The sequence below is a fragment of the Eptatretus burgeri genome, chromosome 1 (assembly GCF_056783735.1).
Source record: "Eptatretus burgeri isolate ZD-2024b chromosome 1, Ebu_testis_v1, whole genome shotgun sequence".
Classification (NCBI taxonomy): Eukaryota; Metazoa; Chordata; class Myxini; order Myxiniformes; family Myxinidae; genus Eptatretus; species Eptatretus burgeri.
Genome location: NC_140961.1, coordinates 58,156,760 through 58,177,966, shown reverse-complemented (window position 1 = coordinate 58,177,966; position 21,207 = coordinate 58,156,760). Strand labels below are relative to the sequence as shown.

The window sequence follows — 21,207 nt, the reverse complement described above, 5'->3', positions numbered from 1 at the left end:
TATATGTGCACAGTATATATTTGACGTCAATGTAGGTGTATTCGCTTCTCCTCCCATCGTTTTTAGTGTGGAGTTCAAATCGTAGTTCTTTTGGAACCGGTAGGGTTGCGGGTCATTATAAAGACGGTATTGAGAAAAAGATTGAAACCGCTGGAAGGGGAGATGTTCGGTGATTTCCTTTCCTTTGCAGCACTTGACTGCCGGTTGCATCCTTTTTCTGGGGGCGTGGCTGTGCCGCTGGTGTTCAGTGATGTCATATTGACACGATTGGTGTTGCTGTTGTCTCGAATAAGGTAAGGCATCTGTCCTGCTGTTGGTTATTTTATTTCTTTTATTTTTTTTCATTTTACACAATGTTGAGGTTCGTATAAAAGCAAACACACAGAACGTATAACAAAGGGAGCAGGAGACAAGAGGGGCGGGAGAGAGAAGCAGAAAATAGTGGGGAAGACACATGAGGAGATGTGTCGAAGGGAGAGGGATGGAGTGGGGTTCACGGCTAAGTTGGCTGGCTTCGAATCCCACCAGGATCCTAGGATCGAGTCCCTGTTGGACCGTTGAATTAATTTCAGGGAGGGTTGAATCAACCTGTCATCATTCCGAGGTCGGCAAAATGAGTAGGGGAGAGTGGGGCAAGATGGTCCCTTTTTTGGTTTTGTCCGTTTTGCCATCAGATGATTTGCCAGCCAAACACCATTCAATTGCCATTCGTTAGTCCATCTATCGCCCCAAGTAACTGCCCAATTTCGAGAACATTAGAGATCATTGAATGTCTATAAAAGGCAATTCAAAATTTGTGGTCGAAATGCTCAACTTGCCCCACCCCTGGGTCAAGTCGATCATCACTATGGGGAAAATGATCATGGTCCTAAGGAAACATGAGGACAGTCTAAATAAGCGGTGTTAGAATTTTAATGAACGGAAAAGAATTCTTCATATATATATATATATATATATATATATATATATATATATATATATATATATATATATATATATATATATATATATATATATATATCCATCTGGGATACCAACATAATATTTCCAAAACATTGTCCCATGCACAACCGGATACGAACGTTCATTTTCATGTCATTTATCTTTGTGTTTCAGTCTTAATGTCTAAATTCACAACTCCCACGAACTGAGATCAATTTTGAATACCAGTTGCTTTGAATTTCTCTGGCTTCCCTTTAAAAATGCGGGTGGAGGTAGTTTTTTTTAACGATGTCCTCCTTGGAAAAATTCCCACAATCTGTCTCGTCCACGATGAACGGAGGTCGATCGAAGTTCGTATGAGAAGGTACTTTGCGGAGAATGACTCCCTCATATCCATCGTCATCGATTGCCTCTACTGGATTGATCGCGCTTTTTTCCCATCTATTTTTGTAATTGCAAAGTCTCCTTCAATAATATCATCATTGTCATCTGATCACCTGATCAACTTGCTCCACAACCAAGTGATCATCCTGCCCCACCGCCGCCATTTTTACAAAATCGACTGCAATTCATAAATTACAGCAATGAGCTAGGAAAAACATACATGCAATATGGGCATATAAGCTATGTATCTACCTATATACAGATACCATTCCTACTACACTTATTCATCTATCTATAATTCCAGCAATGTGTGTGTGTGTGTGTGTGTGTGTGTGTGTGTGTGTGTGTGTGTGTGTGTGTGTGTGTCTGTGTCTGTATGTGTTTGTGTCTGTGACCGCTGTTTCTTGACAACCACTGGTCCGTTATAATTGAAACTTGCCAGGTATGTTGCTGGGGACCTGAGGATGTGCCTTTTCAAGATTTGATATTAATCGGACAAGTGCTTCCCAAGTTATGGCCATTTATTTACCAAACCAATGACAAGAGACGTTGCTGCGTAGGCGTGGCCGATGGGGAAGACAACCTCAGCCGCGTTCCCCATTACAGGTTACAACGTACGGACTTCTGGATAGTGATGACAGTGTATTCTAATAATTATAACTTCTCGATTTCTTATGCGCATTTATAGATAAACACAATGCCCCAATCCAGTCATCATTTACGAGAGCGAAGGAACGGCCTGTGTGGTTGTTTGAAAGTATTTTTTTTTTGGGGGGGGGGATGGGTTTGCACGTACGTTTTTTTTTCTCTCTCTCTCTCTTCTCTTCTCTTTGTGTTTTTCCTTGCGATGACATTGCGAAAAAGCAAAATACGTTGGCGCTAATTGAATAATTGGCCATTAAAACTAAATTGCGAATAATCGTAACTGCGATATGCGAACTTCCGGACAGTGGGGACTTAACTTCCGGACTTCCGGATAGTGACGACTTACTGTATTCTTTCTCGATTTTTTTCTCAATTTATCGACTTACTGTATTCTTTCTTTCTCGATTTCTGCACTTTCTCAATCTCTTTCTCGATTTCTTTCTCTATTTTCTTAAACACAATGCCCCAATCCAGTCGTCGTTTACGACAGCGAAGGAACGGCCTGTGTGTTTGTTTGAAAGTAATTTTTTTTTTAATTTTTTGGGGTTTGCACGTACGGCCACGCACGTACGGGCACGCAAGAGCGAAGGAACGGCCTGTGTGGTTGTTTCTGGCAAGCGGTTTTAAAGTTTTTATTTTATTTTATTTTGTTTATTTTTTGCACGTACGGCCACGCACTAGTAGAGATAATACGTACTTACCGATGATTCGAAAATTTTCTTTTTCAGGAGGAAAATGATGTTTTCTCGTCATGCGCCTTCCACAGTGGAATTTTAGTTAATCGATCTATCGTTGAGTGGCGCCACTGTCCGATGCGAGCTTTATGAGAGTCGTGAGAGGGGGGGGGGGTGATCATCATGCCCCAGGGATCATCTTGCCCCACTCTCCCCTCCAAGTGTGCTGGTCACAGGTACTGCATCAGGGGCAGAGCCACGCCCCCAACCAATTGTGCTACTCATCGCCTTGTGCTGCACACGAGGAGGGAAGATGTTCCGTTTGTTGATGTGATATGCACACGCTAGATGGCGCTGTTGGCTGTCTGATTTATTTATTTTGTTGTCTGAGGAGTGGAGAGCACTGTTTGGAGGAGAGTTATGTCTCCACGATCTGTATGAACACTGAGGCGTGTATTAATCCCGTTCTCCTGGATTTGGGTCTTCGAGCTCCTTGTGATGCTTTTATCGGCTTTGACGTATACGATGGAGCATGAACACGGAACAGATTGGACGCAGGAATTTGAAATAAATTCATCGTTTTATGAACGTTTTAATTTCGAGCGGTGTAGTCGTCAAGCACTATCGGTAATTTAAAAAAAAACAACAACAAAAAAAATCAGAAATATAGGCGCCTTTTTAAAACGAATCCCTTTTTTTTATAATTGTCATTATAAGAATTAAAATATTGTGTTCGTGTATGACATGTTACAATGTTGATGAACAGGTTAAGGATGTGCGGTGGTAATTTCGAGCTCGGTTGGAACCTTCCCTTCTTATCTTTTTTCCATGAAAAATGTTTCGCGTCCTCCAGTTATTAAATATAATTACGTGTTGTTTTGAAAAATATCGGTGAAGGAAAAGACAAGCGGAAAAGGTTGTTTATGATATGCCGGAAGTATTTATTAAACGGTTTCACTCAGTCACTGTAAGTAAGATTTTCACTCAGTAAGATGTTACTAAAATTCCTGAAGGACTGTTTTAAATGCATTTAAATTCCTCTACACCCGATGGGTTAATATGCGATTTTGATCACGTTCAGATACGTGGCGTGTATAGAGCCTTCTAGCTCTGCAAGCGTCGGTGAAATTCAAAGGAAGAAGAAGAAGGAGAAGAAGGAGTTGGAGGAAGAAGAAGAAGTAGTAGTAGTAGTCGTAGTATGCTTAAGTGCTTGACGGGTGCGATCCGACTCTCTGGTGAGTCTTCAGAGTCGGTTCATTCATGGAGACTAAAAGAAAATGCGGAATGAGAACTTTTTTTTGAGCGTTTTGTGTCGTTCGAGTTCAGTTTTCCGCTTATTGGGATGTTTTTCCTCTTCGTTTTGGATTTTACTGTATTCGAGTGAACACGTGAGTCGTTCTCCAATCCATAACACAGCGGGGTCCTCTCTTTGGTTTATAAAGTCGGGGATTGTTTGATCATCCATCAGGTGGAAAGGTTGATCTGATGTAACGAAATTGAAATGATAAATGAAGGTCATGTGACCACTCTTTGAATCCATAACTACATATTGATACAATTGTGATTCACCGAACCCAAAGGACTGTCTGGCGAATCCTCTCATCGACTTCCTTGACAAAGCACTTGAAGTTCAGTCACCTCAAGGTTTTGGGCCTCACCATGAACGACGATCTCTCTTGGGGGAAACAACATGTCCAAGTTTGCCTCCAAACCCACCACTCATTGGGCATCCTCTGATGGAGTAAGCCTTTCCTTCATGTAACACGACCAACAATCTCCTGCAAGACCTTGATCTTCAATTCAATGGAGTGCTGCTCTCCCTTTTGGATGGGCACACTGCCTCACACCTTTCACGCCTTGATGCTGCAACACCTTGGCCCTGAACATCTCCCGATCAATCTCCCGCAAGGGCCGATCGATCTCCCGCCGGGGCCGATCGATCTCCCGCCGGGGCCCATCGATCTCCCGCCGGGGCCCATCGATCTCCCGCCGGGGCCCATCGATCTCCCGCCGGGGCCCATCGATCTCCCGCCGGGGCCCATCGATCTCCCGCCGGGGCCCATCGATCTCCCGCCGGGGCCCATCGATCTCCCGCCGGGGCCCATCGATCTCCCGCCGGGGCCCATCGATCTCCCGCCGGGGCCCATCGATCTCCCGCCGGGGCCCATCGATCTCCCGCCGGGGCGGATCGATCTCCCGCCGGGGCGGATCGATCTCCCGCCGGGGCGGATCGATCTCCCGCCGGGGCGGATCGATCTCCCGCCGGGGCGGATCGATCTCCCGCCGGGGCGGATCGATCTCCCGCCGGGGCGGATCGATCTCCCGCCGGGGCCCATCGATCTCCCGCCGGGGCCCATCGATCTCCCGCCGGGGCCCATCGATCTCCCGCCGGGGCCCATCGATCTCCCGCCGGGGCCCATCGATCTCCCGCCGGGGCCCATCGATCTCCCGCCGGGGCCCATCGATCTCCCGCCGGGGCGGATCGATCTCCCGCCGGGGCGGATCGATCTCCCGCCGGGGCGGATCGATCTCCCGCCGGGGCCCATCGATCTCCCGCCGGGGCCCATCGATCTCCCGCCGGGGCCCATCGATCTCCCGCCGGGGCCCATCGATCTCCCGCCGGGGCCCATCGATCTCCCGCCGGGGCCCATCGATCTCCCGCCGGGGCCCATCGATCTCCCGCCGGGGCCGATCGATCTCCCGCCGGGGCCGATCGATCTCCCGCCGGGGCCGATCGATCTCCCGCCGGGGCCGATCGATCTCCCGCCGGGGCCGATCGATCTCCCGCCGGGGCCGATCGATCTCCCGCCGGGGCGGATCGATCTCCCGCCGGGGCGGATCGATCTCCCGCCGGGGCGGATCGATCTCCCGCCGGGGCCGATCGATCTCCCGCCGGGGCGGATCGATCTCCCGCCGGGGCGGATCGATCTCCCGCCGGGGCCCATCGATCTCCCGCCGGGGCCCATCGATCTCCCGCCGGGGCGGATCGATCTCCCGCCGGGGCGGATCGATCTCCCGCCGGGGCGGATCGATCTCCCGCCGGGGCGGATCGATCTCCCGCCGGGGCCCATCGATCTCCCGCCGGGGCCCATCGATCTCCCGCCGGGGCCCATCGATCTCCCGCCGGGGCCCATCGATCTCCCGCCGGGGCGGATCGATCTCCCGCCGGGGCGGATCGATCTCCCGCCGGGGCGGATCGATCTCCCGCCGGGGCGGATCGATCTCCCGCCGGGGCGGATCGATCTCCCGCCGGGGCGGATCGATCTCCCGCCGGGGCGGATCGATCTCCCGCCGGGGCGGATCGATCTCCCGCCGGGGCGGATCGATCTCCCGCCGGGGCGGATCGATCTCCCGCCGGGGCGGATCGATCTCCCGCCGGGGCCCATCGATCTCCCGCCGGGGCCCATCGATCTCCCGCCGGGGCCCATCGATCTCCTGCCAGAGCCTGCTGGTCTCTCGCTGGGGCACTGTTGATGTCAGCTGGCCCAAGCTGGATAGCTGATCTCCCACTAGGGCCTATTGCCAGGTGTTGTGGCGTGAACCGATAATCCAGCAACTTGGAGGCTTGCGTTTGGGGATAGCTCGAGGACGGGAGCTCTGCACTGTGCCGCCCAGGACGGTACAGAGCAGCTTGACTGATACAGTGGCACCCAGATTGTCAGGTCAGGCCAGATCACATCTGTGACTTGCTACAGTTATCATGTACAACCTCGACTAACGTGTTCATGGTCGAGTGTCAGCGATTAAACTGGATCTCCCCACCAGATGCTCCTGATGAGGAGGTTGTATGGATATGGACACCCAACAGGACCAAAAACAAAACCTGTCAAAGGGCGGCGGAGCTCCTTGTGAGCCAACGGCCATCTATGTCTGTGGATGTCCTCCTGCTGTGGGTAACCTTTCCTCGGGGGTTAGTGGCAGGATTTGCATTCCAGCAACCATAAAAACACTTCACTCCACAAAATACACAAAGTGTTTTAAAAAACTGAAAACCCACTCAGTGGGAGTACCTCCTGTGCAGCTGTCATCCGCAGGGCAGCTCATCAGATGACTGGATTGGGGCAAACTCTTTGGGGCCCCCACTCTTTGATGATGGGAGGAAAAACACGGGATAACCTTCCTTGTTTGGATTGTGGAGGTCTCCTTGGGTTAATCTGAGGTGGTCCCTTCAGGTGGGTGCCTGGAATGTCCTTTCCCTAAGAGAAGATTATCACGTGTCTGTGCTATAATCTGAGCTCCAGTCCCTGAATGTTGTTGCAGCACTTTCTAAGGTATGGAGACCAGATAGTGGTGAGGCGAGATCATGGTGGGTGTTGCACCTACTACTGATCTGGTCACTCTAATGATTACCATGCCTAAGAAGTTGCTGTAGCTGTGTCCAATAAGCTGACTTCCATGATAATTGAGGTAATACCAGTCAACGAGTGTATTATGAGACTGAGGATTCGTCACTCCTTGGGTATCATTTCCCTGGTCTCTCTCGATATGTGATCTCACTGTTAAGGAGGCATTCCATGCCACACTCAAGTTCGTGATTGATCAGTGCTCCAGCCGAGATACTCGTCTAATCTTGGGGGATTTCAATGCATTGACTGCCACTGATGGGGATGGCTATGAGATGTGTGTTGGTCTCAGGGGTCTGGAACTGTGAACCAGAATAGCACTAAGTTACTTGACTTTGCAAGAAATCATGGACTTTGCCTGGCTGGTACATGGTTTCAGCACCCATAGCCTCATCTCTGGACTTGGTATTCCAACATTGGTGGTGTGGCAAAGGAGCTTGACCATATGCTTAGTGATTGTTCCTGGAGAATGATTCAGAACTGCTGGGTCTCCTGGAGTGCTCAGTTCCTCAATACAGACCATAGGCTTTATGTAGCATCTCTGAATTTTCAGCTTAAATTCAGGAGAATGGTACCATCCTGGCTTTGGCTGGATATTGACAAGCTCAGGGTAAAGAGGGTGGCTGAGTATATAACAAAAAGGCTGAGTGGGGATTTGGGGAATCCTGAAGAGTTGTGGAGTGCTTTCAAGACTACCATTCTTGCTGTTGCCAGCAGATGTCTTGGAACCCACCATCAGGTGAAGAGGAACTTTGTCTCCCAAGGGGCACTGGATACCATTGACCAAAGTTTGCAGGGCCAGGCTTAATGGTAAAATTAAGCTGTTTAGGGAGCTGAGGCGTAAAACTGTGCGTGCGCTGAGGGCAGACAAAGAGGCCTATTTGTGAGGCATCTGTAAAGGGGTGGAGCATCACCTGTGGATGAGTGATTCTCATCCTGCTTACAGAGGAATTCATGCATTGTGTTCCTCCAAGCCCATCCCTTGGTGTCCAGCAGTTGGAGCAGAGGGTGGTGGGCTCTTGACAGAGGAATCCGAAGTGAAGGCCCGCTGGGACGGTACTTTGAGTGGCTGTACCAGGTTGACCCACCGGCTGTTTAGTTGGATATCAGGGATATAACTATCTCCATTGCTGATCCTCCACTCAACTGTGAACTGCCTTCGTTTATGGCAACACAGGCTTATGGTGAACCAGTTGTAGGGGGGTAAAGCCCCAGGGATCTGTGGCATCGTTGCTGAACTTCTCAAGGCTGGTGAAAATGCTGTACTCGTGTCATTGAAAGCAGTTCTGTACTCTGTTTGAAGCACAGACATTATCCAAACTGACTGGAAAAGGGGCCTTGTTGTTCCTCTCTGGAAAGGGAAGGGTGATCGCCAAGACTGCAACAACTACCGAGGGGTGACGCTACTTTCAGTGCTGGGCAAGGTCTTTGCTCAGATAATTCTTCATTGGGTTCGCCACCATCTGCTTGAGCACCAGCACCTGGAGCAGTCGGGCTTTACACCAAAGAGGTGAACAATTGACCGTATCCTTGCCCATCAGGTCCTCACCGAACGCAGATGACAGTTGCTGCAGGGGCTGCATGCAGCCGATGTTGATCTCTGCAAATAATTCAAATCAGTAAATAGGGATGCCCTCTGGAGGATTCTTGGTCTTTGCTTTTGGCCACCAAAGTTGATTTATATGATTTCTGAACTATACTCTGGTACAGAGAGTGCTGTGAGGTGTGGAGATTTCACCACTGACTTATTTCCAGTTGTTACTGAAGTTTGGGCTGTGTATTGGCCCCACACTCTTCAATGCTTGCATGGACTATATTCTGTGGAAGATGCTGGGGAGATCAAGCTGGGTGCATCACTTGGGAATGTCAAGATCTCTGACCTTGATTTTGCAGTTGAGGCTGTCATCGTTGCAGAGATGCTGGATATCCTTGAAGGGGCCATTGAGGCACCCAATGAGGAATCACAGCCACTGGGACTATGAGTTTCCTGAGTCAAAACGAATATCTAGCCTTTTAAGTGGCATCTTGGGTCCTGCCATCTTGTCTGTACTTGTTTTTGGTGAGGATGTTGAGGTCACGGAAAAATTCACTTCCCTTGGCAGTGATATTCATGTCTCCACATGTTGTGAGCCAGAAGTCGATAGACGTCTGGGTTGGGCCTGGGGAGTGATTGATTCACTGGATCATGGGGTTTGGTGCTCGTCGGTACCTATGCCGAAAGAGAAAAGTCCTTGGTGCTTCCAGTCTTGCTCTACGAATGTGAGACTTGGACGCTGATCAAGGATCTGAGATGGAGACTTAACTCCTTTGGAACCATGTCTCCATGGAGAATCCTTGGGTATTGCTGGTCAGACTTTGTGTCCAACGAGCGTTTGCTGAGAGAGACTCAAATGAGATTTGTTATCTGCATAGTCCGTGAGCGTCATCTGCAGCTGAATGAACATGTGGGTCGATTTCCTGACGCTGGTCCTGCTCACTAGATTCTCTCAGCGAGGGAGCCTCGTGTGTGGAGAAGACCATCGGGACGATCACGTGCCTCGTGGTTGCAGCAGGTTGATCGGCATCTCAAGGAGATGGGGATGGGCCAGGCTTCTGTCTGGGGGATGGCCCGACGGAGGCCCCTGGAGTACGATAGAAAGTGTATGGAGCGACGCGCAACTCCGGAGCATGCTCCTATACTTACCTCGGGCCTACAAATCTCCTGCTACAAAGCTGATCTCCCACTAAGGCCTATACTAATCTGCCGCTCTGGCTGACTCATCTCCCCCTATGAACCTGTTCTCCCGCTGGGGCCTATTATTTTGTTGCTATGAACCTGATCTCTCTCTCTCTCGGGCTTCTTAATCTTCCACTATGAAGGCAATCTCCCGCTCAGACCTATTAATCTATCGCCATGAAGCTGATCTCCCACTAGGCTGCTATGGCCAATTCATCTCGCGCTCTGAACCTGATCTCCCACTAAGGCCGATTAATCTCCTGGTATGAATCTGATCTCCCATTGTTGTCTATTAATATGCTGGGACTTATTAATACTCTGCTCGGCTGTAATTGCCTATTAATCTCGCGATGAAGTTGATCTCCTGCTAGGGCCTGTCGACCTCCCGCCGGGGCCTGTCAATCTCTGTTGGTGCCTATTAATCTCCTGCTATAAAGCTGATCTCCTGCTAGTGCCTATTAATCTCCTGCTAGTGCCTATTAATCTCCTGCTAGTGCCTATTAATCTCCCGTTATGAACTGGCTGGGACTTTCAGAATGGAATTTGCATGAATAATGAGAATAAAAAGTATGTGAGGTTGTCGTAATAATTATTATTGTTAAGGTTATGGCCTAATTTTGGACATGTTAACATTTTTCACCATAACTTAGCTAAGGTTTGTCTGATCACAACGAAATTGCTCTCCCTAGATAGCCCAGAGAAACGCACACTTAAGCTTGATTTACATCATACCCCTGCGGGTTAAGGTTAAAGGGCAAGGGCAAGGGCAAGGGCAAGGGCAAATGGCGGTCTGAAAAAAAGAACACGTGTTTTTTTTGTCATCTCTCAATTTTGCCAATGTGGAATCTCAAAGGCTGCTTGGCCTTCCAAGATGTTCCTGCATAATAATAGTGTTCATGCACTGTTTTTGTGCACTTGATATTTGTTTCATGTCCTTGACCTCCTTTTTTTCAGTATGTGATCCAATGAACAAAAAGCACCTTTTGGATCATAACTTGAAGAAGAATTTTTCTCTGATTTTCATGACGTTGAGTTTTATGGATACACTAACGAGCTACCCGTGCTGCACAGCCGGTTTGTGAAGGACTTGGGCAAAAAAAACTTACTGCAGCTGACCCCAACAGAAGTAAGGTGGATGTCAATGGTGAAACTGCAAATGCTGAATCTGTGAATGTCATAGGAGGAAACCCTTACATAATTTCTTGATTCTGCTTCAAACTCAATTTCTCTCTATGTTCATTCCAAACAGCATCTTCACAATCACAGCTTAATACTGTACAATTAATATAACAAAGCACAATGTTACAAACACTCATGAAGTAAACGAAGAGAAATGCCGTTCTGTCGTTACATCTGGATAAAAGAAGCAGCTTCGTACAGATCAAAACTCAAAATCATAATTGTATTGAGGAATTTATGAAACCTCCCACCTATCTTAGCACACTGGCTGGGACCCCAAACCGTGCCACAGAGGGTTTGGCGAGGCTATCCCAAAAACTGAGGGAGTAGTTCGGGGACAGATGGACGGACACACTTGCTATATAATATAGATTGTCGAATGTCTTTTTTTACACTCTATCCCTAAATGTTGAAGGTCAAGGTCATATACCTGGTGTTGGCTTATTGGTTGGGGTGGTGGGCTTGGGATCTGAGGATCCTGAGTTCAAATCCCACTCGGCTGTTGAATTAATACCAGGTGGGGTTCACTCTGCCTGTCATCCTTCCAAGGTCGGCAAAATGAGTGCCAGCATGCTGGTATCCTGTGTCGGAGTGGCGACCCTTCCAGGGTTGTGCCCAGCAGCCAAGGAGATCTGCTGAGGAAGCACCAACGCTCTGCACAGAGGATGGTCCCAATGGATTGATGAATGGAAGGTCATGTGGTAGTCTCAGCCTGGTGTTGGCTTAGTGGTTAGGGTGGCTTGCTTGGGATCTTGGGGTTCTGAGTTCAAGCCCCATGAGCCACTGAATTAATACTAGCAGGGGTTGACTCAGCTTGTCATCCTTCTGATGTCAGTGTAATGAGCACCAGTGCACTGGTATAGGGGCACAGCATCAGTGGTATAATCGCGCCCCAACAAAATGATAGCTACTCTGCAGCCAAGCCGCCATACACGACGAGAAGAAGAAGAAGATATGATGGTCTGAAAAAAAAATAGCTATCATTGGATCACGGGCCAAGTGTAAGTCGCAGGTGATCGCCAAGGGTAAGCCTCCCGAGTCAGGGCCGAGAAGCTTACCCTTGGCGATCGCTTTGTGATCACAGATATGTAGTTTTAGCCTGATGTTGTGGGGCAAATTGCCCTGATAATTATGCATTTCCATGATGGTCTCATTTCAAAGGCAAAATGTTTGCTTGCCATAATTTCATGAAGCCATAAAATGTGCTTGTCGACATGTTTTGGAGCTTTGATGATTCTGGCAATTAAAATGGTGCTTCAAGTTTCAAGCTTTTGTTTCACTTATTCAGAATGAAAGACCAGATTGTGAACAGGCTTAACATCAAAGCCTTTGTTTTTTGGTTCAATATATTTGAATGTCAGTGCCATGGGGTGAAGCAAATTCTTGAATGTCGGTTTCTTTTGATAATGCATATTTTTGTTGATCATGATTTATTTAATTTGTTGTCACACCCAGCTGTAATTTCACTTTCAATTATTACCTCCTGGAGCTATTATGAAGGTTGAAAGCTTTAAACTACCACCGCAGTTGTCTATTTAAAGGTAAACATGTCCATGCATCTCCTGACTACTTTCAGGCAAGTGGTTTGGCCATTCCTGCACACGTACCGGTGCCCTTGTACGAAGGGGAACGGCAACCCTTAAAGGCATCATGCAAGTCAAGGCAATTCCAGCTTTGCAAGACAATTACATGTACTTGCTCATTGATGAACACACCTGCCAAGCTGCTGCTGTTGATCCAGTAGAACCTCAAAAGGTAAGGGTAGGTCAAGGCAAACCTGAGTTTAATTCGATGGAGGATATGTAATTGAAAAAAAAAATTAAATGTACGATACCCAAAGACATTAATGAAGTGATGGAAACAAAACCAATGAATGCATGTTTACAATACAGTAGATTGCAAACTAAATGTTAGCAAACAGAACAAAAAGATGATATTTGGTTATTCTTGTGCACTGAGTTATCTTTGTAAGTTATGTCATTGTGTATTTGAGTTCCACGTGGCCCATTGTATGTATGAGGGCTGCGTTCACATTGCACCACAGTCGTGCCACACAAGGGTGGTCATGGTGCAAAGTCCTGAAAGATTGGAACCTATTACCACAAGGAAACTTGCCCTTGTATTCTTCCTAAAGATATCCAGTAATTCTCATGGCCTGTGCACTTTGGTGGAGAATACCTTAATTTTTTTCAAGATGACGATGCATCTCAAGACCAAGCTATGTTTATGACTTTCCCCATAAGAAAAATATTCAAACCTTTCCAGGTTTCTCCATGGTTTCAAGACCTGTTCTCTTTTGGGGCAGTGCAGCCAAATGCCCTGCTTTTTAGTTTACCTTTTTTGGTTCGCGGGTGCCAGCAGTGACCACTATTTTCGTTGTGTCTGTCTGTCTGTCTGTCTGTCTGTTTGTGACACTCTCTAGAGCATAGCTCTGTGATGTTTGATGCGATCTTGATGAAACTTGGACACAAGCTAGATACCATGGTCTAGTTGTGTCTTTTTGTATGAGGAGCGTCCCACGCCCCTTGTGGGTGGAGGCACGCCCACTTGTACTCTTTTTTTTTTTTTTCTCGTAATTTCATTTCCGAGAATCTGTGCGTAATGTCCGTAAGTACAACATATAAAAAATCCGATTTGATTTGATCAATTTTGACGGAAGAGATAGATTTTTACGGTAGGGCTTCCTCAAAAGCTTCCACGGTAGGGCTTCCTCAAAAGCTTCCACTAACTCAATTTAATTGTACCTATCGTGGCATTGTTCAATAATGCCCGCGAACTATCATCGCCTCCCGGATTGTAGGTTATCTTGGCCTCTTTAGCATTATCATATCTTATTCACATATCACGTGCTTTTGATACGGTCTGGCAACCTGCCCTGCTCACCAAACTTTTCCTTTGGTATCCAAAGACGTCTCCACTCATGGCTCGCAGACTTCCTCTCCTGTCACGGCCAACATGTGGCTCTTGATGGAGTTCTCTCAACCCCTCTTCCTGTTGAGGCTGGAGTTCCTGAAGGCAGCATTCTGGGCCTTAGTTATTTTTTGGTTTTCATCAATGATTTATCTGACTCTGGAAAATCCTCTTTACCTCTTTGCTGATGACTCTACCCTCTGCCATTCCATCTGTCATTCCTCAGATCAGCAAGCAGCAGCCTCTTCACTCTGCAAATCTGGACAAAATCACAAGCAGGTCCAACATGTTGAACATGTCTTTCAATCCTGACAAATCTTGCACTCTCACTGTGTCTCTTTGAAAGGACAGTCTGGAAACCCCTGCCATCTACTTTCTCAACAATCCTCTTGAAGAAGTCTTTTCATTCAAGCTTCTGGGTCTCACTATCTGCCCTGATCTTTCCTGGAAAAGCCACATATCCAAGCTGGCCTCCAAAGCCAGTCGCCGACTGGGCATCCTCCATCGTGCAAAGTCCTTCCTTGGCACACCTGAGCTCCAGACCACATACAAAGCTTTTGTCTGCAGCCTGATTGAGTCCTGCTCTTCCCTTTGGGCTGGTGCTCCCGCCTCTCTCCTTTCTCGGCTTCACGCTGTGGAAACCAAGGCATTTAGGATCATCGGTATCTCCCGTGATGAGGCTGAGTCTTTGGGTCTCTCACTCTCTCACCGCAGGCAGATCGGTGGTTTTTCTGTCTTCTACCATCTTCTCTCCGGCCTGTTCCTCCCCCCCCCGGTCTCACCCCCTGCTCTGTCTGCGATATGTCACCCCCCCCCCCATATTTCCACACACTCAAGGTTTGCTGGCAACCCCCTTCTGGTTAAACTACTAAAGTCAAGAATCACTGCTCACTTTCACTCTTTCATTCCTCTTTTTTCCCACCTTTGGAACAGACTCCTACTCTCTCTTCAATCCCACTCTTCCCTCCAGGTCTTCAAAACAGCTGTACACCACCATCTGTTATCTTCCCCCATCCAAAACTGCAATCTTTTCTACCCCCTTTAATCCACCCCAAACCCACCTCTTTCAAATTCCCTGCTTTCCTTCCTGAAAGTCCTTGTAGTGTCCAACATGCATTCATTGGTTGTATACCCCGTGTACCCCGCCCCGTCCCTCTCCCTTCCACAGATCTCCTAATGTCTATGTTCCACACTTTTTTCCTTCCCTCTCCCACCCCTCTTCTGTCCTGCCCCTCTTGTTGTACATTCTGTGTGTTAGCTCTCATACGAGTCTCGACGTTGTATAAAAAAAATCCAAAAATTCTCATCTGCACCAATGCCATAGGATGTTCAAATTCCATATGTTATAGGTACATTGTGTACTAATGTCGAAATTCACAAAGTAAACTGATGTGTACTCGTGTTTTTACCCTGCACGTGATTTCTGTATAAACTCTCCGATTTGCCTGAAATTAATTTTTGAAGAGGAAAAAAACAAAAGGGAGGAAAAATATGTCTTAAAGCAGTTGACTACTTTTTCTTACTCTGCAAAGTCCGCCATAAATAGTCTAGGATTCTGAATTTTTATTAGACGACTGCAGATACAAATCCTGATGCTGCTGGGTCGGAAATGGCGAATCGTCCATTGTATTTCTTACCATGTGCCTGCTTCCAGCATAATTTGCTGTCCTGGTAAAACGATGCAGACAACAATGGAGCGATGGAGTACAATGTTTTCACTTGTGATGCATGAGAATAAGCAACGTTCTTAAAAAGTGCATAAATAATTTGTAACTGAATATTGTTATTATTACCCTCAGTCCTCAGTTAACGTTGTGGTCACGTTCTTGAAATGTGCAACTTTAACTGAAACACTTTAAGTGAATCCAATTTCCTCATAATAATTAATGTAAATGGGGTGGGTTAGGTTCCAGGGAAAATTTTTTTTATCAGACAAAAGACATTATTTACATGTAGAGTATACGTTTTTAAAATTATTTTAAACAAACAATTGAATGTCATCATCTCCAGTTGCTTCAGATCTTCATTAGTTCAGATCTTCTCTGTGTGATTGCACAGATTTTTGATTGGAATTATGTCGGGGCTCTGACTGGGCCACTCAAGAACATTTATATTTTAGTTCCTGAGCCACTCCAGTGTTGCTTTGGCTGTGTATTTCGGGTCGTTGTCATGTTGAAAGGTGAACTTCTGTCCTAATTTCAGTTTTCTTGCAGGTCAGCAGGTTTTCCTCGAATTTTTCTGTATTTTGCTCCATCCATTTTCCCTTCACTCCTGACAAGTGCCCCAGTCCCTGCTGATGAGAAACATCCCCATAACATGATGCTGCCACCACCGTGCTTCACAGTAGTGATGGTGTTCTTTGGGTGACGTGCTGTGTTGGGTTTACGTCAAACGTAACGTTTTGCATTTAGGCCAAAAAGTTCCATTTTGGATTCATCAGACCACAAAACTTTTCGCCACACTGCTTCAGAATCCTCCGGAGTGGCATACCTCAAAAGGGACTCAATGTGTCCCATTTGAGGTATGTCCCATCTTTGTTTTTTGGTGACCCGAAGACATCAGGCCTGTTGACCTCCCACCTCTGTTATAATCGGTTGTGAATGACAGTTTGAGTCTATGGTTAGATGGAGGTGCAGTGTATTGGACAAGCCGACAAGGTAAAGTGTTGATCACTTAATATATTATCATTTAAAGTGGTGTATGATTAAAGTTATTCATATGTAGTAATGCTTTGAATAAAAGTAATAATTAAACTAGAAGGGCACTCGGTGGAGCGCATACCTCCGCCACATAATGCTTGATCCACGAGATCATATCGGGCCCAATACATTTTTGAAATGTCATGCTATACAGTGCTACATCGTTTTTGGCCCTATCTCTCAATGGTGAAGAATCACTTTAAAAGTTGAATAATTTTCGTATCCAGATCCGGATCTGGATGTTCACCAAAGTGTAATTAGTTTGTCCTTATCACACACCAAACCTGTCCACAACCTTTTGAGATATTCTGAACACAAACAGCCAAACACAGACAGTCAGAAAGGGGTGAAAACATAACCTCCTTCACCCTCGGTGGTGGAGGTAATACATTTGAATAAGTATATTGCATTGCTGTGTTGACTGACTGTCTGGACACAACTTTGAGGTTTGTGGGCCCATTGATGTTAAGTAATCTACTGATGTGGACCTGCGACCGGGGTTTGAGATCCGCCGTTTGGAGAGGTTCTGGGCTGAAAGGTTCGAAACCTCGATGAAAAACGGTGTCCAGCTGATTATCTGGTTAGTTGGGAAATCAGTTGATTGCTTATAAGTTAAGGTTATAACTTCAACTAAAATAGCTTTTGTAAGTACTTACTGGTACATTTTGTGTGTGTGTATGTGTGTGTGTGTGTGTGTGTGTGTGTGTGTGTGTGTGTGTGTGTGTGTTTTTATGTCTGGCTTCCTTCTTGGGACTACAGTGCAGTAATTGGTCTTTATTTTGATTGATTATACACTGCCTGGGTTTGTGGCATCAGAGTTCCATTGGCTTTGTTTGGGTCAAGTGTTACTCATGATGAGGGACCCTGAAAAATCTAATTAATGTCGACTAAAAATGATGAGTAAGGTTTAATCATACAGCCCATCAGCCAGCACGGTACACGTCTCCCTAAAGATGTTCCTGTGGGCATTTTGTTAAACATCATCAAATTTCAATCGGCTTTGTTATTCACAATGCAGTCTGCACACATCTCTTATAACCTCTTTGCAAGTGAATAAAATGAGCTTTACTCATTAAAGCTGCACCACCACGGCGAAAGTTGTCTGCTCAATTTACGTTTTATTTTTCAAAGTTTTCCCAATCAACTTTTGTGTACAATTTATTTGTTCTACTTTTTTTGTTTGTGTGTGGGGGGGGGGTGTGGTATGTCCAAATGTTACGAAGTATTGCAGGGGGGAGTGTCTCCAGTGGTGTTACGTAACAATTAACCAATGACTATTTTGTTTACCTCCATACTAGTCAAAGTTTTTCGCATTTACATCTTACATAATAAAAACCACTAATATATATATTGGGAAAAATTGTAGCATGTGAATTTATACATTGTTTGAAAAGTAAATCTTCAACATTATATTTTTGGAAATGGGAGAGGAAAGCAATTTTACTGCTAAAATTTAAAGTCTATCAATTGTTAGCATTTGGAAGTCGATTTCAGAGTGGGGAGGAAAAATACAGTGGACCTCACTTGGAGAAATTGTGAGACTGAAAGTGAAGTTGCCAATTTTTCAGAAAAGAGTTGTCAACCATAAATGTGCATTGAAACGGACGTACTTAGCATTCTTTTTGTCTAAAAATAAGTTTTGATTATGTTGACACGTATTTTTGGCGAACTTTGGATAGGAGAAACACCCGCATCTTAAGGCCCGGTCACACCTTGACGTTTTAGCCAGCGATGGCAACGTGTTAAAATTTATGTAAAACGCTGGCTTACGTTGAACTTTTGATGTTTTTTTTTAAAGATTCAGACGTATTCATAGCGACTTGGTCTTATGTATAACGCATTGGTAACTACACAGAACGTTTCGTTGTGTTATAGATAACTTATACCAACGAATGCTGAACCTGTTGTTGGCCTACACAACCGATGCCCAACGATAGTCTACTCAGGCATAGCGCGTTGCACGCATCGCCGACGATGTCGTGACGTAGCCTATTAAAAGGCTGACGCACAACGATTCAAATCATAACTGCCGTAGAAATGGAAGGGTCAAAATCGCGGTCACACCTTGGCGATCTTGCCAGCGTATGCCGACGTAACAAAAAGTGTGTCTAAAACGTTGGGGCACGTCGAATACGGTATGGGTAAGTTTGGTATGCGCGAGTAGAACGCTAAATACGCTATCATAAGTCGTAGTAAGTAGAGTACGTCAAGAAATTTTGAACATGTTCAAAATTTTACGACGTACTCGGCGTATGACACACGTTCGCATGCGATGAGGATAAGTTTTACACACGATATGTGGACGCTTACACACGTCCACAAAGGCTACTTATAAGCTACTCATAAGTCGAAACACGTCGCGGTAATGTCTTTTTTACGCGAAACTTATTTCTAACTTATGTTTGACGTGCTGTGAACCAATTCTTTACGTAGTCCCAACACACATCGACGTATGTAGACGTATTCCAATGACGTCTTCCGGTCGACAAAAAAAAAAAAAAATGAATGTGTTTCTAGCTTACAACTGCCATATAAAGACGTGTTCCCAGCGGTGTTGGGAATTGGTATATAAAAATGGTGTTCATAAAAGGGGAACCCAACAGTGTTTTCGAGTCCTTTTTTGAGTCGATGTCCATGTCAGCAGTAATAGTAACAGTATCAGTATCGGTATTGGTATTAGTATTAGTAGTAGTTTGTTCATGTTGGCAGTAGTAGGTGGGTGTGAGGGGGAGGGTGTGGGTTATGATGGATCGTCCTTGCGTCCGCGTGTCCACGGGTAGGTTCATTGGCTGCCACTCAACGATTTAAATGGCTGCATCTCCACTATTGAAAGTAGACGCTTGCGCTCAACAATTGGATTTTTTTTACACTCAACGACTTTTAGACGGTACCACTCAGCTATTTTCATTGTTTACAATGAACGATTTAAATTGCTGTCACTCGCCTTTGTTTTTTGACGCTGGGGTTTGGAAATTTTAATCGTTTCTATTGAACGTGCTAAATCGCTCAAACCCCACTATTGAAAGTAGACACTTGTGCTCAACAATTGGATTTTTTTTACACTCAACGACTTTTAAACGTTACCACTCAGCTATTTTCATTGTTTACAATGAACGATTTAAATTGCTGTCACTCGCCTTTGTTTTTTTTTTTTTTTTTTTTTTTTTTTTTTTTTTTGACGCTGGGGTTTGGAAATTTGAAACGTTTCTTCTGAACGTGTTAAAACGCTCAAACTCGACTATTTTAAATAGACGCTGCCGATGGACAATTGGAATCATAGCCAAGCTAGACATCGAAGTGTGAACATCCTCGTCATGCCGAAGAAAAGTTTGAAGAATGCTGCAAATAAGTGTCCTGGCCGTGGCCGTGGACGCTGACGCAAGGACGATCCATTATACCGACGTCTTTCAGCCTATGAGTAACTTAAAAGTAACGTCTGTCGACGTGTGGCAACGATCGCGTAACGTGCCAACAACACGTTAATCATTGGTTAGAAATAAGTTTCGGGTACGCTAAACATTACCTCGGCGTGTCTCAACTTATGATTAACTTACAAGTAGCATGTGTTGACGTCTGTCAACGATCGCAGACCGTGCCTACAACTTGTGGCTAGCGTAGCGGAACGTGTGAGTCATACGCCGGCATACGTCGTGAAATTTCAAGCATGGAAAAATTTGAGGACAACCGAAAAGTACAACGTTTAAAGCCAACGTACAACGACGTATGGCAACGTACTACGACGTATGCCAGCGTGCTCTCAATGTTATCAAAACTTACCCATAATGTATTCAACGTGTGCCAACATTTTAGAAAAAAAATTCAAAAATCGGCATACGTTGGCTAAAACGTCAAGGTGTGACCGGGCCTTTAAGGGAGCATAAAACCACTTTCTTTTATGGCTTCCACTCCCCCACCCACCCCCTGAGGGGAGGGCATCAGGGGGAATTATTATGTCACAGGTTGTGACCAAATGGTAATTCTTGTTATTCAATGCTTGCCATAACTTGCCTTGGTGAAACAGTGTTTTGTCTTTTATTTGCAGATTGTGGCTGCAGCTCAACATCATGGGGTACAGCTTAACACTGTGCTTACAACTCATCACCACTGGTCAGTATTGAAAGGAAATCATGATGTATATTACCGTAGTTTAACTGTCGTGCTCTTGCCGTAATTATTCTCGCTCCAAAGAGGTTGCGAGATTATTGGTGTGTGTGTGTGTGTGTGTGTGTGTGTGTGTGTGTGTGTGTGTGTGTGTGTGTGTGTGTGTGTGTGTGACCATCTACAGTGCCTATAGAAAGTCTAGACCCCTTTCAAAATTTTCACTTTTTTTGCTTTGTAGCTTGGAATTAAATTGCATGAAATCAGACTTTTTCCATTCTTATTTATACATTGCAACCCACAACTTCCAAGTGAAAAACAAATTCCACAAATTTCAGAAAATAAATGAAAAATACAAAACTAGAATATCTTGGTTGGACAAGTGTCCACCCCCCCCCCTGAACTTGGTGGAAACACCTGTGACAGTAATTACAGCTGTGTCTATTGGGATAGGTTTCTGCACTTTGCACACCTTTATTGGGCAATATTTGCCATTTTTTCTGCACAAAACTGTTCAAGCTCAGTCAAGTTGCATGAGGAGCGATGATGGACAGCAATCTTCAAGTCATTTTCAAGCTCAGTCAAGTTGCATGAGGAGCGATGATGGACAGCAATCT

At 45.8% G+C, this 21,207-nt stretch overlaps 1 protein-coding gene across 3 annotated transcripts in view; it reads left to right on the top strand.

The window, feature by feature from the left end:
- The first annotated feature begins 3,717 nt into the window (after positions 1 to 3,717).
- Positions 3,718 to 21,207, top strand: part of HAGH (hydroxyacylglutathione hydrolase) — a 61,532-nt gene continuing 44,042 nt past the window's right edge. The window contains exons 1-4 of one of the 3 annotated variants that reach the window (XM_085885187.1): positions 3,771 to 3,880; positions 10,659 to 10,830; positions 12,460 to 12,638; positions 20,535 to 20,599. In XM_085885187.1, the coding sequence (XP_085741313.1) occupies positions 12,534 to 12,638; positions 20,535 to 20,599 (170 nt within the window). In that variant the 5' untranslated portion in view covers positions 3,771 to 3,880; positions 10,659 to 10,830; positions 12,460 to 12,533. Of the gene's footprint in view, positions 4,034 to 10,658; positions 10,831 to 12,459; positions 12,639 to 20,534; positions 20,600 to 21,207 lie in introns of all 3 variants that reach the window. The other 2 variants (XM_085885179.1, XM_085885198.1) reach the window with 2 other exon arrangements.